The 26,635-nt window shown below is 39.2% G+C and overlaps 2 protein-coding genes across 3 annotated transcripts in view; one reads left to right on the top strand and one right to left on the bottom strand.

The window, feature by feature from the left end:
* bcar1 (BCAR1 scaffold protein, Cas family member) overlaps positions 1-22,572 on the top strand; it is a 99,643-nt gene extending 77,071 nt beyond the window's left edge. For both annotated transcript variants that reach the window (XM_039684061.2, XM_039684060.2), the window contains exons 3-7: positions 8,786-8,929; positions 14,585-14,695; positions 16,006-17,223; positions 17,979-18,065; positions 19,520-22,572. In XM_039684061.2, coding sequence (XP_039539995.2) covers positions 8,786-8,929; positions 14,585-14,695; positions 16,006-17,223; positions 17,979-18,065; positions 19,520-20,032 — 2,073 coding nt within the window. In that variant the 3' untranslated portion in view covers positions 20,033-22,572. The remainder of the gene's footprint in view (positions 1-8,785; positions 8,930-14,584; positions 14,696-16,005; positions 17,224-17,978; positions 18,066-19,519) is intronic.
* A 957-nt stretch (positions 22,573-23,529) lies between these two features.
* On the bottom strand, positions 23,530-24,981 carry LOC120487849 (leukotriene B4 receptor 1-like). Its single transcript, XM_039684259.2, has one exon. The coding sequence runs from the start codon at positions 24,969-24,971 to the stop codon at positions 24,000-24,002; it is 972 nt and encodes a 323-aa protein (XP_039540193.2). The 5' UTR covers positions 24,972-24,981; the 3' UTR covers positions 23,530-23,999.
* Positions 24,982-26,635: the final 1,654 nt, after the last annotated feature.

Here is a 26,635-nt window from a genome sequence, read left to right as displayed (position 1 = left end):
TTGCCACTAAATGTATACAATATTCCACAAAGAGAAATTGAGAAATTCCACAAAAATACTCCTGTAGTTATATTCAATGTTAAAACTTTGTTACCACAACAATGTAATGCCATCAACCCCAATCGAGTGTGTGTGTGAACAATTTAAAGAACTATTAACGAAATGACATCAGGTGAAACATATGATCAAACAATGAATCATTAAGGAAAATGTTTGCTACTGAAAAGGCTAAAGCCGGGTACACACAATACGATTTTGGCCACAATTTGGCCATCTGATCCTAGGCTAAAATCCCAAGTCTTTGATTGTTCAATGACAGCCAATTAATGACCATTGAGATCAAATTCGACCAAATTCTGGCAGTGCAGAAGGTTTGACGCAGTGTGACATCCTACGACGACCATCAAATTGTCTTGACCAAAATTAACGTTCAAGATTTTTTTGTAGCCACCATTTCAATCCCACATGTAATGCAGCTCAGTCATCAAACGTGCAAAATAAAAATTTCATGTGATTTTTTTTTTTTTTTTTTTTTTGCAGTTCACACTTGCTAAATCTGATTGGATTTCAATCGAAAATGCACAAATATCTTTTTTGGACTGACAGCCGGAACAAGGCTTAAATAAACAAAATAAATCCCAAGACCGGTGCAGAATTATGGCATGATATACACTGAAGTGTATATCATGCCAACACGCACAGCACCCTAACCTGCACCCCCCGCTTCGCACACAGTAAAGAGGACAGCTTGCTCCACAGATGGCCAAGACGAGAGAGGTGGTAGGGGGCTACGGGGGAAATTCTTATGCACAGCCACTTATATAGAGAAAGAGTGTGTGAGAATATAGCGTATGTGAAGGTATGTGGAAGCCCTTCAGCATTTGAACTTTGACCCCTCATTATGTTCCAGGCCTCTGGATGCAGTTATTTATGGATGCACTGAATCAAAGCCCCAAGCTTAGGGTAAACTTGGATAAATCTCACCTTAGTAAACTATTGCAACCTTGAATCAGAAATATTTTGGGATAATATAAGACTCTGTGAATTGGTTTTTAGAGAAAGTTGGAAAACTCTTTTGAAAAAGTAACTGAAATTCTAGCCAGTCTCACATTCCACACAAGCCATTCATTTCATTTTATCAGATTACTCCTTTCACAACCGTTTTTCATTTCTGTTTTGTGTTATTAAATGAAAAAATTACATGGTTTGAATATGGAATCTAAATTGAGTTGTTTTTGTAAGACACGTTTAAAATTGAAGCTATATTTGATTAGTATGTGTATGTAGATATGGGAATACTTATAGTTGTGGATGTGTTGGGTGTGTGTGTATGGTTGGTAAATGGAATATTGTTTCATGTTGTAGTGGTCTTTCTGAACGTATACCTCATTGTTAAGTTTGTCTAGGAGATGTAATGTGATATACAGATCAATCTGTGACTTTAATTGTTTTAATTTCTCAAGACAGACTTGTTAACCAAGTATTGAACACAGATTGTGATGTTACCATTATCAACTGTGAGTAATTATCCTGTAATTAAAAATCCTTATGATGTTGTACCTTGACAAGGGTTTGTTGCTGAAATGTTAAAAATAAGCTAGTGAGTTTTGCGGTGAGGTTCACCTGATGGAGTTTTAGGACACCTTTAGGTCACTTGATGGAGTTTTAGGACACCATTGGTTCACCTGATGGAGTTTTAGGACACCATTGGGCCGTCTGATGGAGTTTTAGGACACCTTTAGGTCGCTTGATGGAGTTTTAGGACACCTTTAGGTCACTTGATGGAATTTTAGGACACCCTTAGGTCACTTGATGGAGTTTAAGGACATCTTAAGGTCACTTGATGGAGTTTTAGTACACCTTTAGGTCACTAGATGGAGTTTTAGGACACCTTTAGGTCACTTGATGGAGTTTTAGGTCACCATTGGTTAACCTGATGGAGTTTTAGGACACCGTTGGGCCATCTGATGGAGTTTTAGGACACCTTTAAGTCACCTGATGGAGTTTTAGGACACCATTGGTTCACCTGATGGAGTTTTAGGACACCATTGGTTCACCTGTTGGAGTTTTAGGACACCGTTGGTTCACCTGATGGAGTTTTAGGTCACCGTTGGGCCATCTGATGGAGTTTTAGGACACCGTTGGTTCACCTGATGGAGTTTTAGGACACCGTTGGTTCACCTGATGGAGTTTTAGGTCACCGTTGGGCCATCTGATGGAGTTTTAGGACACCATTGGTTAACCTGATGGAGTTTTAGGACACCATTGGTTCACCTGATGGAGTTTTAGGACACCGTTGGTTCACCTGATGGAGTTTTAGGTCACCGTTGGGCCATCTGATGGAGTTTTAGGACACCATTGGTTAACCTGATGGAGTTTTAGGACACCATTGGTTCACCTGATGGAGTTTTAGGACACCATTGGGCCATCTGATGGAGTTTTAGGACACTGTAACAAAGTTCTTAATAGATGTACAGGAAGAAGGAGACGGGGTCGGCGATACTGGGACTTGTACGGACTTTATTAACTCAGAATCAAACAAAACAACAGGGGCGCACAAAGCGCATTCACCGTAGGTTACTACAGCACAGTCCAACTTTACTCCAACTATTTTCACGCTGAATCAGCTCTCCTTCTTTTCTCCCGAACGTCTTTTCTCTGTCCCAGCACAAGTCCCAGTCCTTTCTCTCTCCCCGTCCTTCTCCCACTGTGCTGGTTTTAACCGTCTCCCCACTCCAATCACTGCAATCAGACACAGGTGTTATCAATTGTCCTTGATCCACTTACTCACCGCACAGCCTCTTGACTCATCTCTCCGTGCAGACAGCGCGCAAACCACGCCCCCCCCCCCCCCCCTCACCACAGACACCTTTAGAGTTTTTCGGTTCCTTGTCACTGTTCCCTTTGGCTTGCTCAGTTGGGGGTATTCAAATTAATTAACCAATCAGTAATACAATTGATCAACTCTACCAAACGATGGATGTTTTTCCACTAAGAAACGAACATTGTTAGTATGTTTTGATTGATACTCTGTGAAGCTGCTTTGATGCAATTTATATTGTGAAAAGTGCTATATAAATATTCTTGACTTGACATTTATAATGAGATCTCCCAAGATACATCAGGTATTCGGTTTGCAGGTATAGATTAAAATCAGTGGCATCCATGGTCTAAGGAGCCGGGCCTGGCTGGAATGTCTTCAGCAGACCTGGCTGCCTTCTTTAGAGTGGTGGCATGTGTCATTGTGCTGGGGTAAGGAGGTCACAGCTCGTCGATGCAGCAGGGGGTACAGGGGCTTTTGTAAAGCAGCCTTTGCAATCTGTCCCTCTCTTCAGGGCTGAACTTAATGGCCATGTAGCTGCTGTGAATGTGACTCTTGGCCAGCTGTCATGGCGCAGGGCAACACAGTCTGTTGGTCACCGCTCCCCTATTGTTTCCTTCCACACCAGGGAGTGTTTGTCTCTTTGTGACATCATCATTACAGGCACTTCACCCCTCCCCGCAGAGATTGTTGTGACAGCTGGAGGCCTGAACACACCCACTCTCTATGACCAGACCCTTTCAGCTATATTGATATATTGAGGGATGGATGATGGCGGTCCACCATATGTGCCATCTTCACTCCCCAGAGCAGCACTCATTGATAATTCACATTATTGATCGATGGTCATTACGGCCGGCCCTTCAGAGACTCTCAGCGGGATGGAATGACTATTACTTAAATCTAAGCACAGGTCTGAGAGTTCATTGAAATTAAACACAGGGTGTACAATATTAAAGGACCACTGTGTGTGCAATATTGATGCAGTCTCTGACAGTGACCTGTAAGCAATAACAGAATGTTATTCTATGATTGTCGCGCAGTGATATACGCAGTTTGTGAACAGGTGTTTCACATCGTAACTGTTTGTGTAAAATGTATTTTTGCATGGTTGGAATGATATATTGACCAATTAAAATTCAGGACTGTGAGTACTGGATGAATTATACGATAGATAGATAGATAGATAGATAGATAGATAGATAGATAGATAGATAGATAGATAGATAGATAGATAGATAGATAGATAGATAGATAGATAGATAGATAGATAGATAGATAGATAGATAGATAGATAGATAGATAGATAGATAGATGGATGGATTGGGTGAATGGATTGGTAGATTAGATAGATAGATGGATGATGGATAGATAGATAGATAGATAGATAGATAGATAGATAGATAGATAGATAGATAGATAGATAGATAGATAGATAGATAGATAGATAGATAGATAGATAGATAGATAGATAGATGGATGGATGGATGGATGGATGGATGGATGGATGGATGGATGGATGGATAGATAGATAGATATGGATAGATAGATAGATAGATAGATAGATAGATAGATAGATAGATAGATAGATAGATAGATAGATAGATAGATAGATAGATAGATAGACGGACGGAAGGATTGGGTGAATGGATTGGTAGATTAGATGGATGGATGGATGGATGGATGGATAGATAGATAGATAGATAGATAGATAGATAGATAGATAGATAGATAGATAGATAGATAGATAGATAGATAGATAGATAGATAGATAGATAGATAGATAGATAGATAGATAGATAGATAGATAGATAGACGGACGGAAGGATTGGGTGAATGGATTGGTAGATTAGATGGATGGATGGATGGATGGATGGATGGATGGATGGATGGATAGATAGATAGATAGATAGATAGATAGATAGATAGATAGATAGATAGATAGATAGATAGATAGATAGATAGATAGATAGATAGATAGATAGATAGATAGATAGACGGACGGAAGGATTGGGTGAATGGATTGGTGGATGGATGGATGGATGGATGGATGGATGGATGGATGGATGGATAGATAGATAGATAGATAGATAGATAGATAGATAGATAGATAGATAGATAGATAGATAGATAGATAGATAGATAGATAGATTCTTCTAACTGAACTCACCTCTGTCAGGCTAAGTGAAAATGCAGAGTGTGACGGTAGCGGAGGTCGTGTATGTGTGGAAGTGTCAGATGAAACACCTGCAGTTCATCTTAATGTGTGTGAAAGTGTGTACAGCACCGTGGAGAATGCAGCCATTTACCACAGCGAATGTCAGAGAGAGAGAGGTCGTGAATGTGTGGATTTTCTGGAGATAGGGACAGGGTGGTCCACGGGTCACAGGGTTTATCCAATAAATCACACCAATAACACGCTTTTACCTCACTAACAAAAAATCCGAAGGAATCTATCATCGATTTTGCAATGCCATTTGGAAAAAAAGGGCAAAAATCAGGCAGAGGGGTGAGATGGGTGAAGAGAGAGCGAGAGAGAGAGAGAAGGATGAGAATTAACAGTGACAGATTGCCAGCTTTCTTTAATGAGAACGGCTTAATTGGATGGTTAGCAGGGATCTAAAGTGACAGTCTGTGAGAGTGGGAGAGTAAATATAAATACAAGATCTCGGGGATTTTCATTTGCCTACTGTCTTCTTTATTTGTTTGCAGGACAAGCAACACTGCAAAGTGCTGGGTAGACAGTATAGTTCTTTTAAATGCATTGTACATGTGTGCACACGTGCTTTCCTTTGTGCTCGCCTTGTCGCTCGTGCCTGGTTACCATAGTCACTAGATTTAATCTAACAAAGCATGAACGCCTCACAAAGAAAAGCTTCATTGAGTCTGTGTAGTTAATCAGCACTGCTCTGTCCTCCCTGACTAGAAGTGTGTATCAAAAATGAGAAATTATATTATACACAAATTATTAAGGACCATCTTTTTGTTATATATATATATATATATATATATATATATATATATATATACAGGGCCTGAAATTAACACCCGACCACCTGCCAAATGCGGGTGAATTTTTCTATTGGCAGGTAACACTGTCAATCTACCTGCCACATTGGCAGGTAGCCAATGAGAATTGAGTGATTCATTAGGATTTTTATATGTCAACTAAGTCCGCCATTGCGTTTGACTTTAGCTAAAATGTGGCGGCACATTACTGGGGTAAAGAGGCCAGCTGAAACAAACAACCAACAAAAAGATGAGGATGAGAAAAAGAAAAGTGAAAGAAGACATTGGCGCAAAGTGGACAGTTGGCGGCAATGGCAAGGTTCGTGAGCGGGTGATTTATGACAACGACTGTTGTTTTGGAACGTTCATGCGATCAGAAGAAGACGAGCCCTTTTCTGTTTGGATGTGCGAGTATTAAACTGTTAGTGAGATGGGATGAGATAGTGTAACGCTGACATAGCCTACAGCACAATGACAGTTGCACAGATGTGCAACTGTACATGTTGGGAGTTGGGAACCAGTGAGAAAATATCCGGTACCCGGTAAGTTCAGGATCTGTCTACGTGACTAAATCAGCCATCAACACAGCCGCGTGTGATTTCTTTACATACGAGCTGCGGTAGGTCTATCTGTTGAGTATATACTATATAGATGTTGTGTGAGTGTCAAAATCAATGAATAAAAAGATTTTAAAAAAGTATGTTCTTAGAGTTATTATTAGGCCTACTTGACAGCACTTAAATGTGGTATTCTTACAAGTGAAAGTATTGTGAAATAAAGGTGAAAAAAACAGGAATTTCACAATATTGTTATTTTTACCAACCATTTTTTGGCTGAGGCAAAAAAAAAAGTGGCTCGTAAAAAGTCTCTGTGGCAGGTGAATTTTTAAATCCACCTGCCACAGTGGCCGGTGGCCGAAAAAGTTAATTTCAGGCCCTGTATATATATATATATATATATATATAATTTTATTTATTTATTTGTTTATTTTTGAGTGTGGAATATGACCTGGTCAAGTGAGATTCATCCCATACTGGGATTCTTGAGTGACCTCTACCAATCTTTGTCTGTATCCATGATGCATGTGAGTAACTGTTGTTTAGTATGCGAGTAGTGACGCCCATAGCCAAGGCTGGCACAGTGCGTTCCTATAGACTGGCTCCTGTGAACTGATAAAGGGAGTGAGTGAGGAAAGAGAGTGAGAATGAAAGCGCAAGTAATCTCATTAACTCAGTGTTACGAGTGAAGGCCAGCAATCATGTACAACTGGCCTGCGGGAAACTATCAAAACTAAATAAAGCTCACTCCACCCAGATCATTACAGTACACACCTCACCTGTGCACACAAACCAATACCGCCCCGTCCATACGTGTTTATATCAAGGAGCAAATTCTTGTTTTAAAGAGGCCAGAGTGCATTACTAACATACTTAAGCCTCGTAAGGCCATTTGTTACGGTGATTTTGCTCTGCTTCATGTCTGCTTGACGGCGGTATAATCACTCAGAGTGTTGTTAGACTGTTTGTGTTTATAAATATAAAATGAAAAAAATGCACAATTTAATATCCAATATAAACTAATCTGATAAAATAAAATCTAATATCATCCAACAAACTTAACAGTACTGATCTAAATGTAAAAAAGGGAATGACAATTAAATATAAAGTTTTGACCGATGTTGATTAAAAAAAGAATATATATTGGCTGATGATAACTATGGAAGTTTGTTTCTGCCACAGAATAAAAAAATAAAATGTGAAAGATAATTGCTCAGAACTTTGAGTTTATAACACAATTTATAACTACATATCACGTAATTATAAGAAAAAAGGTCAAAATTGCGCGAGAAAGTCAGAATTGTAAGACATAAACTAGGGCTGTCAAACGATTAATCGTGTGATTAATCGCATCCAAAATAAAAGTTTGTGTTTACATAATATATGTGGGTGCACTGTGTATAATTATTTTATATATATATATATATATATATATATATATACACACACATGCTTGTATATATTTAAGAAATATTTTCATGTATATACTGTATAAAGATTTATATATAATTAATATTATATATAAATATAAATATTTTATATATAAATAATATTTTTTTCTTAAATATACATGCATGTGTGTGTATTTATATATCTAAAATAATAATACACAGTGCACCCATATATTATGTAAACACTTTATTTTGGATGCGATTAATCGCGATTAATCGTTTGACAGCCCTAACGTAAACACAATTGTGAGAAAAAAATCCCAAATTGTGAGATTAAAAGTCGCAGTTAGCTTTTTTATTCTTGATTTAATGGCGGAAATAAGCTTCCATAGATTACTGATATTGTACGAATATAGCTAATATACATTGCTAATATTACATATTCTGAGACGATGCTGGGCGATAAAATGAACTATATTATCACCCAACTCTTGATATAAAGTTGTTATATAAAGTTGTATATCCAACTTTATCCATATAGCTCTAATCTGCTAAATGTGACTTAAAGATTAAGATATACTGTAAATATTAACATCATGATTTTGTCTGTGTAATTGTGAAAAGTGCTGTACAAATAAATTGGACTTGACGTGCGTTAGCTGCATTATGCTACGATCCTTGTGAAGGAGTTGGACATCCTGAACAGCTCATCTGAGTCTGTGTTGTGATTGGTATTATGTCTCAGGCGTTGTATAAATATGGGGTCGTAGCTTGTTTTCTTTTCCCAGGCTCACGCGGTCGACACAGTCCTCGAAGCATAAGACAGAAGGTAAACAGGCAGACAAAAGGGTGGCCCCTGTTCCCACGCTGACCTCTGAGACCCCAGATTTGTTGTAGTAGAGTCTGTGTTAACCTGGTGTGAACGGCACCATCAGGGCAGCATCCTTATCCTCTTTTATGTTCCCAGCCATTCCACCGCCTCATGCAGTTGTTTTTCTCTGTTTTAGGTAGTTGTTCCCACACGGGTTGGTCAAATGTACGTGTATGACATGGGGAAAAGTGAACAGGATGAGTATGACGTCCCCAGACACCTTCCACCCACCCAGGATATCTATGACGTGCCGCCCACCCGCACCCAGTACAATCAACAGGTAAAGTGTTCACCTGATCCAACTCGAAAGAGAGACATCACGTGACTCTGTGTGATGTCAATGATTATGTCAACGTGTTGAGGTTCATATTTACTTTAATGTCCTTGTGAAGATCATTACGCTGCAGGTTATTGGATACAGTATTTTGTGGATGAGCCAGTTGAAAATCACTATTGATGATAATAGCCTTTAAGTGCATCTCAGATGTCTGCAGTGTGTGTGTGTGTGTGATAGATGTTTAATAATACAAGTAATGAGAATATTCTTTATTTCTTGTCTTTAGCTGCTTTTTTAATCTGCTCTCTCTTTTTTTTATTTATCTTGCTCTTTCATTTTCTTACTTTCTTTCACTATTTTGCTTTGTTTTTGTCACTCTTTTTAATTCCCTACACTTTTCTAGGCTTTCTTTTTACATGTTATATTGGTTTCTTTCACACGCTTGTTTGCCTTTTTTCCATTTTTTTTTTTAATAACAAATTTTCAAAATTTTGACTTCATTGTTCTTGCTTTCTGTTCTTGCTGTCTTTTCTCTCTCTTTCTGTCTTTCTTTCATTTTCATAGATAGAGCTTAATGCTGAACAAAACCTCTTGACGGCGGTATAATCACTCAGAGTGTTGTTTGACTATTTGTGTTTATAAATATAAAATGCACAATTAATGCATAAAATATAAAAAAATGCAAAATTTAATATCCAATATAAACTAATCTGATAGTTAATAATAATAAAATAAAATCTAATATCATCCAACAAACTTAACAGTACTGATCTAAATGTAAAAAAAGGGAATGACAATTAAATATAAAATTTTGACCGATGTTGATAAAAAAAAGAATATATATTAACTGATAACTATGGAAGTTTGTTTCTGCCACAGAATAAAAAAAATGTGAAAGATAATTCCTTCTTTTTATCTCAAAATTCTGACTTTTCTTGCATTTGTGAGTATATTTCTCAGAACTTTGACTTTATAACACAATTTATAACCGCATATCACGTAATTCTGAGAAAATTGCGTGAGAAAGTCAGAATTGTAAGACGTAAACTCAACACTGTGAGAGAAAAAAAGTCAAAATTGTGAGATTAAAAGTCGCAGTTAGCTTTTTTATTTTCTATTGTTCTTGCTTTCAGTTCTTGCTGTCTTTTCTCTCTCTTTCTGTCTTTCTTTCATTTTCCCTCTTTTGCTCACTCTTTTTTCCTGCATCCTTATATTTCTGTTGGCTCGATGATTGCATGCCTATTTTTAGATGAGGTCATGCATTACTTGCAGTGGAAGTAGAAATTTCAGTGTCTGGAGGCATTTCAAAAAGAAGGTCAGCATTGTGAGTGTGTGAAGCAGAATATCCTGAGACCGCTGTGTGCGCGCACATATGTGTGCATTGTGTGTATATGAGGGAGAAAGTGCTGTCAGCAAGATCAGTCCTTCAATGCAGCACATACACACACACACACACACACACACACACAGTAGACAACCCTGGGGGAGAAAGAGACAGACAAAGCCTGGCTCACGGCAAAGGCCATGAATACCCAGACCACATAATTCCAGCACACACAGTCTTCAGTAGAGAATGAGAGGAACATGGATGAAGGCAAAGACCAGAGCACACGATGTAAATGACAGAGCAGAGCAGGGCAGATAAGATGAGGCACATCACTCGGCATTTTGTGGACAAAACACATCATTAGAAGTAATGTAAAAACACAAATGGTGTAAAACAAACATAAACTAAGATTGAACTGTGGCTCAAGTCACGCTTTGCACAATACAGGTTGTTTCAATTCAGCGTTAGAGTAATAAACTGCAAAAATAATGATCAATGATGCAAACTTCATCAAATATGAGAAAAATTCAAATTCTGATGTTAAGCAAGTGTGCTGTGCAAGTCCTGAAATGTGAGGCCAAAACATTTCAATCTCCCCCTGGTGGCTGGCTACAGTATAGGTCATAAACCCCGCCCTCTCCATGTAGTTGAATTTTAGAGAATTGACCCTTCGCTAAGCCCCGCCCTCCCTAGTTACTGTTGCTACGCCTGTCAAGCTTTCACGGCTGGCACATCTATTATATTGTGGATGCACCGGTGTCAGACATTCCCAATGAGATAATTAGTAATTTTTGGTGAACATGTGAAATATCTGAGAGAGCAAGACAAAAGGGACTGCAGTATTTCCATTTGAGGGATATATTCACGACATAATATGCAACCGTTTAGAGAATAATTTCTTAAGAATTGAAGCTAAAGCCTAACGTTATAGTCCCAGCGCAAGCAGCAGCGCCTCATATGCTGACCATTCAAATGGGAAACACACTAATTGAGGAACAGCTATGTTCGTGCACATTCATTATGTGAAATTGTGAAAATGAACCTAATAATTATAAATCAAACAGCTCATCCATAAATCTTGTGGAATAACACTAACACCGGGACAGCCGCGATTGGATTGTGTTTAAGTTACTTAGTCAGGGGTAGTAGGCCGTCGATTAACAAAGTATATCAGTGAGCCTCCGTTTTGTCTTTAATCATCTTATTTTATGTTAAAATATATCCATTATGACCAAAGAACCGTCAATATTTCCAAGCAATAGGTGTTTTTGTTAATCATGTCGACATTTAGTTGTGCATGGGTTGATCACGCCCATCATTTCTCCCCGCGGCTTTTAGATTTTCGGGAAGGAAAAAAATTCCACTCCCCCGTCCAAACTTTTAGGATACCGGGTATTTGCACAATCCATATGCTTCAGCATGTTTCCCTCGCTCGAAAGCTTGCCAGACCTCCCGCGCCTAGTTACGGTTGCTAAGACACGATTGGCCAGTGGCGTTTTTCGGGCGTGGCTTAGTGAAGGGTCAATTGACGCAAACCTTAAAAAAAAAATAAAAAAAATCCAAAGATGGTTTCTGTCATATTAGCTAGTTCTCATCATGCAGACGTATGTTCATTTTCCCAATAACTTTGGATATTTTGGCTTATTTTTCTACAGTGAAAGGAAGCAGAGACGCGCTGTCCATCTTTTTTTACAGTCTATGTTTAGCTCTGTGTAGTAGTCGATTGTCGAGTTCGCGTGTTATTGCTTAGATACCAATGATCGTGCGCACAAACTCCACAATCGACTTCTGTGGACTTTGACCGAAAACAGAAAGTAAGTTGAGGTATGTGCGCTGGCTGATTTAACATCATTTTTATTAATATCTTTCACATCTACTGCAGTCAGATTGACTGTGGTCACTCTTAATAACACCACTCACATGGCTATGAACTTGTAATGACAAATCAAGGATGTTAAGAGGCTAAAAGTAGGTTTAGAACATGCCCCATTGAAGTCAACAGGGTACACATTTTAAAAAGACGACAACACGGTGTAGGCAACACCGATTGTTGTCATTTTTGTTTGTACTGACATCACTCCAAATGTACAAAAAATGAGCTCAAAGTGACCGGAGTTCTCCTTTAAATTCAGCTATAAACAGCTTAAGACCGTGTCATAATTTAGTTTAGTCAGTTCAATACCAGTGTCAATGATGCAAAATTCGTCAATTATGAAACAAAGTCAATTCAGCTATAAAGCAAAACATAATTTAGCTCAGTTTTGTTCTTATCCGATAGTGTCAGTGCGGTCAAATGGCTAAATTTTTCATGCCGACAAAAAAAACGATGCAAGCCAAAACACTTTCTTCCCAAAATTGCTCCAAATATTCATTGTAACAAATCACAGTCTCTCAGATTAGAGCGATACAGAGCAAAAAACACAGTCGTTTAATCAGGCGGAGCTGGCAGAGCGCTGCTGGATGCTCATTGAGAGGTTTTGGTATTCATGGTTTCTCCTGCCTCCGTCTCTGGCTGCAGGCTCTCCTGGGGGCGCACAACAGATTGAGAGCCATTGTTTGGCCAGCATTATACATGCTAATGGTGTTTGGGTAAGGATGTGTGTGTATGTGTGTGATTGGAGCAGTATTGCTAGAAGTATAGTGCCTTCAGACATCTCTAATACACATTAAGGACATGCATTAGGATTGTTCTGGGTAAATTGTTTAAATCAGTGGATGTTTGACAGCTGCACAGTACTCTGATCATAGAGAACTATTATTATTTCGAACTATACATTTTCACTTTGTATGCAAAACATTTCTGTTATAAGCAATGATCATTGCTTCCAGCAGGCGTCAAGAGCTCTGGAGAGCAATAAATGAGGAAGGGATGGTATTTTGGTATGGGTAATGCTTAAAATGTGACATTTTATTTCCATAAAATGCCATTATGTACTTTATGACATCAAGACACCTATGTCAAACAGCTGCATTCATTATAATACAATTTTTATGCCATTACAACCCTTAGAGGGCAGTTTGTGAACCGCTGGTTTAAATTATTAATGCATATAAGTATTAAAATAAAATGTACTATTGAAATTTTCCAGTCCCTAAGTGTGTGTGTGTGTGACACTAACTCTATCTCAGACAAGATTAGACTTTAATCCAAATTCCCTTGACCTCATTTCACCCATATCAAATGCGGTAGTGGAAAAATCTACATTTTACTGCTAACACTATAAAACATTTATTGGCTTTTAATCCTTTGCTAACATTCAAGTGCCTTGGGCCTTTGTGTGTGTGTGTGTCTGTGTGGTTATTTTTTCTTTTTTTGTACCAGTTGAGCTGCAGGCGTTATAAGTCGTCACAGGTTTGACAGAACATTGAGACAGGAAGTCACACTTCATTTATAGCACTTTCTGAAACTCGAGTCAGTTTTATTTTTGTATTGATGAGAGAGCATGCTCTGTGTCATAAATATTACAAAAACGATAAAATCTGTAATAGCTAAATGTTGGGAGGTTTATTTAACTATAGCTTGGGGGCAAATTTGTGCTCAGAAATGAGGGGAATACAGTAGGCCCTTAAGTTTGGGGTAGTTAGTAGTATTTATAATTAGCTTTCCATAAAAAAAATAATATGATATGCCCTTATTTAGATGATATAAATAAATAAATAAATGTTTATGTATTTGTTTGTGTAATAATACTTGAATAGTGTAAACTGTATTTACGTGGCTTTTTTAAAATGGCCGAATTGTGGCACTGTAGTGACTGTTTGGATTGTGATTAGGAGTACGTTGGATTAGTGCAATACAGCGCATACTAGGGTAACAAAATTCAGCACACCAGTGATTCGTATGGCATGCGTTCGGCCAATCAACATACACTTACGTCACTGGTAGCTCCTGTTGTGCGAGGTTAGACCATACTCTGACATTTAGTCCCCAAAAAGGCATTCCTATAACTAAAATCATTCCCAGTTCCTGCAGTATGAACATGCCAAAAAGCGGGTACTTCCACCAATAGGAACTATGAAAACATTGTTCCAGTTCGAAAAGTAGGAGAAGGTAGGAAATCAGGGGCCCTGGGTTGTAAAATAAAGGAGAAAAACAGACAAAAACAAATGCCCAGCCTCTACATTGCGGGCTTATTAAACTGCATTCAACTAACACAAATTGTTTTATTAAATGGCTCTTTCCTTTTCAGGTCAGATCAACGTATTCTCAATGTAGTACAAGGTTAATTATGTCATTATACTGACATGATCTGACATCTAGTCTTAATTGTGTATTTATTTCATTTATTTAACTAGTAAATGAGTTTTATGTCTTTTTCTCTGGGCCACAGGTTTATGACACTCCTCCAATGGCAATGAAAGGCCCACCTAGTAGAGATGGTCAGGAGATCTATGACACTCCACCTAGTGTGGACAAGAGCCAGCTGCACTACCAACAAACGGTAACAATTATTCTTTGTCTCCATGCATGACTGACACAAATCAATTGTACTCTAGTTTTATGTACACCTTCGATTTGGACATTAATGGGAAAGAATAAGCGTGCTTCAAGTTAATTTTATTAAGTAAAGTTCAAGTATACTTAATGTAGTAAGTATACTAATATCAATGTACTAGAAGTATACTTTATTGTTTCGAATTACTTAGAACTAAATTGGCCCACTTTTAGTTCAGTTTACAAAAAAAAACAAAAAAACTTGGAGATTAGTTCTTAGTTCTAAAACTTAGTTCTAGTCATCTCATTTCCATTTTGGTTATTGACCAATTTTAGAAATATTAATTTTGGAAATATATTGTATATTTAATTGTTCATGCTAATTTTTTACATTTAGATAACCTTTTCTATCATCTTATGCATACTTGCACTTGATCTTTAAAAAAAAACTAATCATTTAATAAGTTAAATGCAATCTTTAGCAAAACAAAACAAAAAAAACAAAACATAAATTTTCATTCTGTTGTGGTGCCTAAATTCACTTTTAACATTTAAAATGATTGATTAATTAACAGTATCTGCCAGAATGCTAAAGGGATAGTTCAGTTTGAAATACATTTTTGGTTTGTTTTAGCTCACCTCAAGGGCATCCAAGATGTAGGTGTCTTTGTTTCTGCAGTAGTTTCAGTTTTGATATTTTTAGGTCAAACCGCTCTTGTCTGTCAGTCATATAATTGAGGTCTATGGTCACCACCTAAAAGAGCATGCACAGAGAAGTCCAAATTAAACATGATTTAATGACTCGTAAATGAAAGTACACATTGATGGCCTAAGACACGAAGCGAGCGGTTTGTGTGAGAAAACGAACAGTATTTATATCGTTTTACCTCTTGCAACCACAGCCACGTCCAAGTGATCTTAGAGCGCGGGTGTTTTGTGGCTGTGGTAACAAGAGGTTAAATCTACATGAACACTGTTCGTTTTCTCACACAAACCTCTCGTTTCGAGTCTTAGGCCATCAATGTGTACTTACATTTACGAGTCAATAAATCATGTTTAATTTGGACTTCTCTGTGCATGCTCTTTGAGGTGGTGACCATAGACCTCCATTATATGACTGACAGACAAACGGTTTGACCTAAAAATATCAAAATTGAAACTACTGCGGAAACAAAGACGCCTACATGTTGGATGCCCTTGAGGTTAGCTAAAATTTATTTCAAAGCAAACTATCCCTTTAATATCAGTACATCCCTAATGAGTTTGGTTATGATTATACGAGGCTAGTTTTGGTAAACACATTACTCCTCTTTACAGGTATATGACATTCCTCCATCTGTCAGCAAAGACGTTCCAGATGGTCCGATCAGGGAGGAAACGTACGACGTCCCTCCTCACTTTGCCAAGATGAAGAGCCTGGAGAATCAGAACCAGGCTTTTATGTCTCAGATCCCTGGCGGTCCCGAGCCTCCCATACCAGAGGACGTGTACGATGTTCCTCCACCTCAGCTAGTAGCGAAACGGCAGCCTGAGGGCCAGGAGATCTATGACATCCCTGCCAGCCTGCGAAAGAGTGGCTTACAGGACCACCACCCTGCAGATGTGTACGACTTCCCCCGCGAGCGGCCGTCAGCCGAAGAATCGGGCGACTACATCTACGACGTGCCTCCTCAGGTGGTACGTGACGCGGCGGCCACAGAGGATCTAACGGTCAGCTTCAAACGCCTGTCGGCGTCCAGCACAGGAAGCACTCGAAGCAACCACTCCACGTCCTCTCTGGACATGGTGCCGGTGCGCGAGTCCTCCGGGCCGGGTCGCCTGCTCCTCTTGGATCTGGACCAGGCCATGGAGCGGCTGTCCCGTCATCAGCAGGCCGTAGAGAGCTCCGTGTCCCTCCTAATGTCGTTCATTAGTGGGAACTGGCGCAGCCCCACTCAGATGGAGTCCAACCTCCCTGCCATCCGACAGGCCGTGGACCGCATTCGCGTAGCTGTCCGGGACCTCCTGGAGTTCGCTAGAGGTGCCGTGGCCAACGCCACCCAGGCCACGGACCGCACGCTGCAGACCAAGCTCGGCAAGCAGGTGCAGAAGATGGAAGAGGCCTTCCAAGGTCTGGTGATGTACAGTCAGGCACTGGACTCTCTGGGCTGGTCCCCCGCAGCCTTGATGGCGCCATCTACAGGCACCGGTGGGGACGACCTAGACCGGCTGGTCATGTGTGCCCGCGGTGTGCCCGATGACACCAAGCAGTTGGCATCGTTTCTCCACGGGAATGCCTCTTTGCTCTTCAAACGGACAAACAAACAGCAGCAGCTGCCCTTGCCACCCGTTCCCCACACTCCAGACATGCTGGGTCAGCTGACCAACAACAACAACATCTCAGCCTATCAGTCAGGCACACCTGAACGGGCCAACATCCAGTCCCGCCCGTTACCCTCCCCTCCCAAATTCTCAGCCGAGGAAGAGACTCCAGACAGGCCGCACGAGACCACAGAGGAAGGTTGGATGGAGGACTACGATTATGTCCATTTACAGGTACGCTAAGAATGCATCCGAAACGTTCATTCGTTTCCTTTTGAGAGCAAGATCCACGTGTATGTTCTCGGCTAGCAATATGATCATTGATCTGCGTGTGTGCTGGACCTGTAATCTCCACTGTGTCGAGCCTCAGGCCTTTTCATCAATCACTGTGATTTTCCTGCTTTTCCTCAAAGCCCATATCTCTTAATCTTTCAGATTTCATGCAAATTATACTTTTTTATTATAAACTGTATGATCATTTAGTATGTACGACAGTATTATTGTAAATATTTTGTTACTAAATTGCAAAAATAGTATGTGAAAGCTGTGACCATATTGGCCAATTTTTGATACATTTTTTTTTACCTACAATAATTTTGCAATTTAACTATCAAAGATATAAATGCAATGTATATATATTTTTGCATGTTTGCATTTGACAATCATCTTGGCTGAAAGGGCACATGTGACTCCTGAAAGTGGTTGAGTTTCACTGTGATATTATACTGCCCCCCAATGGATTGGATGGAAACTTTTCAGTGCACATTTTTTGAAGTCAAAGAATGGATGGATGGACGGATTGCACATGCACTTTTGTTTTGTTTTTTAAAGAATGGTGGGAACAGTTGCATGCAGGTTGTGACAGATATTTTAACATGATCGTGCTCTCTTTTAATCTAATTAAGTTGACACATTACACAAACTGTAATTAACTCATCTACTCATAGACTGTAAATGATTTATTCTTGTATTTTAACTTTCTATTACAGGGTAAAGAAGAGTTTGAAAAGAACCAAAGACAGCTGATGGAAAAAGGGAGCATCAAACACAATAAGGCTGTGCTGGAACAGCAACAGGTATACGAGACTGTAGTTGCTATAGTATTGAATATATTTATGATAATTAGTTAACTACATTAGTTAGCATGACCTAATAATGAACTGGATTTATACAGCATTTATTAATCTTTGTTCATGTTCATTTCAGCATTTACTAATACTTTATTAAAATCTTGTTAACATTACTTAATGCACTCGAACTAACACGAACAAATAATAAAGATTTACAGCAACAAATGTATTGCTCATGGTTAGTTCACAGTAACTAATGTTAACTAATGAACCTTATTGTAAAGTGTTACCACATTTATTTACATACTTAATGCTTACTTGGTTACAAAGCCACTTTTTGGGCCTTTGGGACATTTAGCTGAGCTTCAGCTTTTTAACATTAGCATTGTTTGAATTTTCGAAACTGTATTTTTTTTCCATACATACGTATATATATTTTACAAAAATAAATGTATGATCAAACAATAATTAAAAGAGTTGAAAGAGCCCTGGTATATCACATACCAACAACATTATACAATTTAAAAAAAATATTCGATATAACATTTAAAATGATAGTTCGCCCAAAAATTTAAAATTCTGTCATCATTTACTCACCCTCAAGTTGTTCCAAACCTGTTATATATATATATATGAAAGTCAATGGGAATTGTTACCGTGAAAGTCATACATGTTTGAACCAACTTAAGTGTGAGTAAATTATTTATGTGTAAATTATCCTTTTAAAGGAGAAGTTCACTTTTAAAAAAACTTTTGCTGATAATTTCCTCACCCCCATGTCATCCAAGATTTCCACGTCTTTCTTCAGTCGAAAAGAAATTAAGGTGATGAAAACATTCCAGGATTTTCTCCATATAATGGACTTCAAAGGGAACCAAACGGTTCAAGGTCCAAATGAGAGTTTCAGTGCAGCTTCAAAGGTGCTTTAAAGGACACCAGACGATGAATAAGAGTCTTATCTAGCGAAAAAATCGGTCATTTAAAAAAATAAATAAATACGTTTAAGTTTTATAAGCACATATGCTCGCCTTGCTCTGTTCTGTGATGAGCGTTCGTGACTCTCCTGCTCAAAATCTTTTTTCGAGTCGTGACTCGAAGGGTCCTAGATAAGACCCTTATTCATCGTCTGGTGTCCTTTAAAGCACCTTTGAAGCTGCACTGAAACTCTCATTTGGACCTTGAACCGTTTGGTTCCCAATGAAGTCCATTATATGGAGAAAATCCTGGAATGTTTTCATCAAAAACCTTCATTTCTTTTCGACTGAAGAAAGACGTGGACATCGTGGATGACATGGGGGTGAGTAAATTATCAGCAAATGTTTTTTTTAAAAGTGAACTACTCCTTTATACCTACACTTACAAATATTATATTTTAATATTACATGTATTTATGTACAATGTTCTTGATTGCACATCTGTTAAATGCAATATTATTCACTCGTGTCCCTAACCCACAACAGCTGAAGCAGTTTGAGCGGCTGGAGCAGGAAGTCTCTCGACCAATCAACAATGACATTTCGGGCTGGACTCCGCCCTCTCAGTACCCCCAGACGCCGCGCAGTAAGCTGTGCACGGGCGACCGGCAGCTGCTGCTCTTTTACATGGAGCAGTGCGAGGCCAACATCACCACGCTCACCAACGCCATCGACGCGTTCTACTCCTCCATCAACAACAACCAGCCGCCCAAAATCTTCGTTGCCCACAGCAAATTCGTCATCCTCAGCGCTCACAAGCTCGTCTTTATCGGAGACACGCTCTCCCGGCAAGCCAAGTCTCCCGAGGTGCGCAACAGGGTGGCTCAGCACAGCAACACGCTCTGCGACAAGCTCAAAGACATTGTGGTGAGCACCAAGACCGCAGCCCTGCAGTACCCCTCGCCAGGGTCCGCCAGAGACATGACGGAGAGGGTGCGGGAGCTCGCGGGATGCACACAGCAGTTCCGCATGGCACTCAATCAGCTACTGGCCATGTGAGCCAACGGGCCTCTTTTAAACTCACCTGTGCCATGAGCTTTATATCTCCGAAAAGGACGAAATGTTGTAAATGAATTATTGTAAATATTTAAGGTGCTGTACGTCGGGGACAATATAATGGGAACAATGGAGGAGAAAGAGACGGAACATATCTAAAGTGTAGATTTAAGACATTATGCATTATTATAGCTAAACTGTAATTATTGCTCTGATTATTATAATTGTCATCATCATTATTATTATTATTATTATTATTATGAGATGCTGACTAAAGGTGTTTAAAATTTTAAACGTGTATGTAGAAGTACCACCATTTCCATCAAAGATCAGATTTTTTTTTTTTAAATGAATTGTGCCTGTTGGAAGCAAAAATGGTGTTTAATGTTTATCCTCTTGCTGTTGGACAGTGTGAACGCAAAGCATGCTGGGAGTGAGCCGATTGACAGACTGTCCATTTTTTTTACGCCCTTCCCTCCCTATCTTCCATCCATCTTGTTCACTCAGATGCACGTCATTGCTTACGTTGCACGAGTGCAAACTACTGGCGGAACCCTTGCAATGTGTTTAAAGGGGTCATGAACTGGCTTTTTAAATTATTATATTGTTGTCTGAGGTCAACTTATGACATTCGCTTGGTTTTTGCATTCAAAAACATCAAATTGAATAACTAATAGGCTATTTTCTACACTAGTTTTGAGCCTAGCTCAGAAACGCTCGGTTTTTATGGACGTCTCGCACTGAAGACTTGGAAGTAAACGCCCACTGCTGTGAGTGGATAACAGTTTTGCATATTATAATGAGTTTCAACTCACCCGTCGGTGCTCGTCAGTCCAATGTTGTAAAATGGCAACTGGAATGATTCGCCTATACATGTTCGACCCAGAGTCCGTGTGTTGCAGAATTCCTGTCAGATCCAATATAGACGGCACAGCACCGTTCTTTACTCTTAATCGGTCTGCAAATCCAGTCTCGTTTACAAAACAATCCTCAACAGACGGACAATGTTTTACCCTCATCTGCTGGAACGTCATTAAAAATACAGTCTAACCATGCAGTCCTATTGGAATCCAGAGGAAGAACAGTCTTCTTTCACAACCAGGGACTGCACAATATTCTGTATTGCTCGGTAGCTCCATCCGGTTTGTCATCACGAGGTAGGCATCTATGTTGTTTATCTATGCGAGTAATGCGCAAATCGGTGGGCGGGGCTAAACCGCCCGCGTTGATCTTCTTCTGCGGGGGTGGTGTTTTATCCTCTTTGATGTCATAGTTCCCCACTTTGAAAAACGAGTCGTTTGCTGAGCCTGGTGTCAATAAAAGCTTTTATTGGACTAACAAGGACGTTTTATAATATGATGACCTCTTAGATGTCAAAAGCAAAAAATTTGATTTCTCAGTTCATCACCCCTTTAAAATGAAACGCCCTAAGCCCTTGATCACTGGAATCCGCTATGGAGCTGATTTATTATTTACAGTTTTTTACTTATCAGTTTGTTTTATGGACCGTTCTATTGGTCTGTATGTGTGTGTGGGCTGTTGGGGAAAATATAAAACATTATACAAAAATGATAATACAATAAATTGTGTAACAAACAGACAGCTTACGTTAGCTACAAGAATTATGTGGTAAAATAACTCTTGGGGTAAATTAAGCGTGATCTGCTGTTGCATCGTGGTCTATGGATCTGCCTGAAGTGAACATATTGAGTAGACTCGCCCCCTCAGAGGGGGCAATGGTCTGTCCAAATAATCTTCCCTCGTCCACTTGACGAAGTTGGACGCACTTCAAAACGGCGGCAGGGATTCCCCAGAGGGGAAGATATGTACATCATCCAATTAGAAAACAAACGTAGTGAAGATTTTCATGCCTGTAAGCTCCACGAATGCCTGCTCATGGCTGTACCTCTCTGGCATGTTTTAGGCTAGTTTGAAACCTTATCATGTTATTGTTTGAGATCTGATTATGAGTCAATATTGAGTCCTTCAGCCTCTTTTGACCTGGACTGTAGTGCCACTTCCTGCTGGACAGGTGCATCGTGGCGACAACGTCCTGAGAGTCGCTGATATCATTTCTGTGTCCGAGATCTCAGATATCGCATCACATCCAACATAGACTGAGGCGTGCAGTGCACAAGTGTATATATCCAAAACCAGCTTCCTCCAATGCATCTGTTTCTGAATGGAGACCTGAACCACCTGCCTCAACCTCCCTCACCCTGTCTTCTAGCTCCCTGTTGGTTGTATTCTAAGTTTAAGAATATGTCAGAAAAAGTAGTTTAATGAAACTTATTAAACTTTTTAAGTACTGCAACATGTTGTTGTGCATATAGTCAAAATCCTTATCCAGTTGATAAAAAAGAAAGAAAAAAAGAAGCATTTAAGCCAAACGGTGACCTGATGTATGTTGTACTGTTATTCTGTTTTCAAATCTGTGTTCGAGGATTTAATGATATTGACATATATGTTACTGTAAATTGCATAACTGGAAATATATGTTTAATATATTTTCATTAAAAAAAATAAATTCCAGTCTATCTCACTATTAATCGTTCTTAAAAGTTCTTAACTTAAAGGGGTAGTTCACTTTAAAAAAAAAAACTTTTGCTGATAATTTACTCACCCCCATGTCATCCAAGATGTCCATGTCTTTCTTTCTACAGTCGAAAAGAAATTAAGGTTTTTGATGAAAATATTCCAGGATTTTCTCCATATAATGGACTTCAATGGGAACCAAACGGTTCAAGGTCCAAATGAGAGTTTCAGTGCAAACTATTCAAAGGGCTTTAAACGACACCAGATGATGAATAAGGGTCTTATCTAGCGAAATGGTCAGTCACTTAAAAAATAAATTAAAAAAGTTTAAGTTTTATGAGTACAAATGCTCACCTTGCTCTGTTCTGTGATGCGCGTTCATGACTCTCCTGTTCATCAAAATGAACGAATCTTTTTTCGAGTCATTTCGTTCATAAATAAACAAAATGACTTTGGATTTGTTCATAAATGAACGAAATGGCTTGAAAAAAGATTTGTTCATTTTGATGAACAGGAGAGTCATTTGTGAGCATTTTGAGCATTTGTGCTTATAAAACTTAAACTTTTTTATTTATTCTTGAAATGACCGATCATTTCACTAGATAAGACCCTTATTCATCATCTGGTGTCGTTTAAAGCCCTTTGAACAGTTTGCACTGAAACTCTCATTTGGACCTTGAACCGTTTGGTTCCCATTGAAGTCCATTATATGGAGAAAAATCCTGTAATGTTTTCATCAAAAACCTTAATTTCTTTTCGACTGAAGAAAGAACGACATGGACATCTTGGATGACATGGGGGCGAGTAAATTATCAGCAAAAGTTTTTTAAAAGTGAACTACTCCTTTAATACAGATGTACACTGACAATGCAAGCAGATCATCATGCCAACCAGATGTCTGGTACTCTTCTGTCAAACTCTTCTGGTTAAACCACCATGCAGTGTTTGCTTTATTGTTTCTGTCAAGTCAAGTAACTTTTATTTTATATAGTGCTTTGTAAAATACAGATTGTTTCAAAACAGTTTACAGTGTTGACAGGAAAATGATTCGGTGATACAAACAGAGTTCCTTTTGGCTTCACAGCAGTTCTAAAAGAAAATGGTTTTATTGTTCAGATGAAGTTCTGAGTTAGAGCATTTAGTGTCATTGTTATGAAGCAAGCATGCACAGTGTGTACACAAGACCTAAAAAACCTGCCTGCCTTTCAGTATCAGAGAGGAACAGGCTTTAATAAGACTCTATAGCAGTTTTACTGTAAAGAGAGAGGATGGAAGCAGGGTGCACTTTGCATGGTAAAGTTTATCTATAATACTTGTTCATTAAAATAATATAATATAATAATACTGCAGCTAAAAAAAATTAATAACAGGGTTGTTTTTATAAATGCTTTTAAATGTTTTACATCTTTCTACAGACTGAAAAACAAGTGGGATTCTACTTACTACATTGTATGACATTCCTTGAAAAGAAAACATAGAGAAAGGGATCCAGACAGCAGTTTAACAAAGTCAGAGTCTTGCTTGTATCACCATAAACTCTACGTAAGGACTTCAGTCCGGCATACTCATCTGGATGAGAACTTTTAGTCAGAGTAACAACTATATCAATCACATTAATGATGTGCACAGGAGTCCAAAACAGAAAGAAAGCCACAACGATGCTGACCACAAGTCTCTTCTTGTAAGTCTTAACGTTTGCCCCTTGGCTTCTGGGTTTCTGGTCCTGTGGAGATCTAGGTAGACTGGAGCTCTTGGCTTTTTGGTTCAAGCCTTTGTGCAACCAGAGATAACATGTTAACATGATCAAAAATGGAATGACGAACCCCGAAAGGATCTCAAGAAGCAAAAGAGACACTACTATAGACTGTGACTCCATTGTCCTCTGACATCTTTGCAATCCATCCTTGTCTTTGAGTCCTTGAGTGAAAAATATTGGTAGGGCAAAAACAAAGGCTAGAATCCAGATGCCAGTCAGATGAAGGCGTCTGTGTCGTCTTTCCAGTCTGTGCAGGAGCTTCCTGTTAGTGACCCTTGACTTGATGACATTGTGATAGCGGTGCACACTCATGGAGGTGACCGTCAGGACACCGACATACAGACTCCAGTGACCCAAGAAGAACAGGATCCTACAAGACCAAAGGCCAAGTTTCCATCCAAACAGAATCCCACACAGCACGACAGGAGCCAAACAAAGGGTCAACGCATCAGAGACAGCGAGGTTTAGCATTAGACTTAAGGTAAAGCTCAAATTTGTTTTCCACTCACGAGCAATGCTGACGATTACTACGATATTGCTTGGCAAACCCACCAAACAGCACAAACCCAGAACTACTGCAGGAGCAATCTGTTCTGAACCCACAGCAGTGCTGTTAGATGTGGAATTGATGCCTACTTTGAGCTCCATCATCAAATTACTGTCTGGATAATGCTGACTCTGAGCTATGATTGCTGAAAAACAGGATCCTCATACCTGTGTTGAATCCTCACACTTCTGTAAACCAAAACCACAACTTTGCACATCATCAAACTTGGGTAGGACATGTACAGTCCCCTCCAAAATTATTGGAACGGTAAGGCAAATTTCTTTGTTTTTATTGTTCGCTGAAGATATTTGGGTTCAAGATAAAAAGATGAGTATGAGACAATAGAATTTCAGCTTTTATTTCCTTTTATTAAACAACTCACACCAAACCACCCTTTGTTTGATCCCACCCATTTTTCAAGTGAGCAAAAGTATTGGAACAAATAATCTTAAAGTAAATAACATTTAATATTTGGTGGCATAACCCTTGCTTGCAATAACTGCCTCAAGCCTGCGACCCATCGACATCACCAAACTGTTGCATTGTTCATTTGTGATGCTATTCCAGGCTTTTACCGCAGCTTCTTTCAGTTCTTGTTTGTTTCTGGGAGTTTCTCCCTTCAGTCTCCTCTTAAGGAGGTGAAATGCATGCTCTATTGGGTTAAGGTCAGGTGATTGACTTGGCCAGTCTAAAACCTTCCACTTTCCCCCCCTGATGAAGTCCTTTGTTTTGTTGGCAGTGTGCTTTGGGTCATTGTCCTGCTGCATGATAAACTTTCTCCCGATTAGTTTCAATGCATTTATCCGTAAATTGGCAGACAAAATGTTTCTGTACACTTCTGAATTCATTCTGCTGCTACCATCATCAGTTACATCATCAATAAATATCAATGAGCCTGTTCCAGAAGCAGCCATGCATGCCCAAGCCATGAGATAACCTCCACCATGCTTCACAGAGGAGCTTGTATGCTTCGGATCATAAGCAGTTCCTTTCTTTCTCCATACTTTGGTAGAGAGTACTCTGGGTTCGGGCCGAATTCCGAGCTCGGAGCCCTCCCCCCGGACAGCACGCCAAATACACATTATACTTTATTCCCTTTAATTGTATGTAAGTGTGAACTCGTGAACTGATGTTTTGGGGGTTTTCTTCACAGCTCACTGTTATCAACTGTTGTTTTCCTCGACCGACCTGTTCGACGCCTGTTACTCAGTACACTACCCAGACAGCAAACTGACATTGAATCAACGTGGAAACGACGTCTCTCATGACATTGAAACAACGTTGATTTTGCTCATCGAATTAACGTTGAACCAACGTCAGACGCGGCATTCTTCAAAGCTAAATGAAAATCGAAAATTGGTTTGCTTTCATAACGTTGAAACAACGCGTTGATTTTGCGTTAGTTTTGAAAGAATGATGCGTCTGACGTTTGTTCAACGTTAATTCGATGAGCAAAACAATGTCAGATCAACATTGTTTCGATGTCATATTTCCACGTTGATTCAATGTCAGTTTGCTATCTGGGTATTAGTTTATTTCTTTTTCGAAAAAGAAAGAAACTAATGCTGTACTGAGTAACAGGCGTCGAACAGGTCGGTTGATCCTGGAAAGTTGACAAACATTGTGCAATTTGCTTGTACAATGTTTGTCCAATGACTTGGATCAACTTTCCATCTTTTCTCAGCTTGACAATGGCTTGCTTTTCTCCCATAGCAACATGACTTTTGTGTAAACATACACGCCACTTTCAAGTCATGTGATACGCATT

The sequence above is a fragment of the Pimephales promelas genome, chromosome 10 (genome assembly GCF_988280905.1).
Source record: "Pimephales promelas chromosome 10, fPimPro1.hap1.1, whole genome shotgun sequence".
NCBI lineage: Eukaryota > Metazoa > Chordata > Actinopteri > Cypriniformes > Leuciscidae > Pimephales > Pimephales promelas.
Note: the sequence above shows the minus strand (reverse complement) of the source record. Positions and strands in the feature narration are given on the sequence as shown.

Bases quoted from the DNA above. Each gene is read 5' to 3' on its own strand.
- LOC120487849 (XM_039684259.2), bottom strand. From the start codon at position 24,971: ATGATGGAGCTCAAAGTAGGCATCAATTCCACATCTAACAGCACTGCT.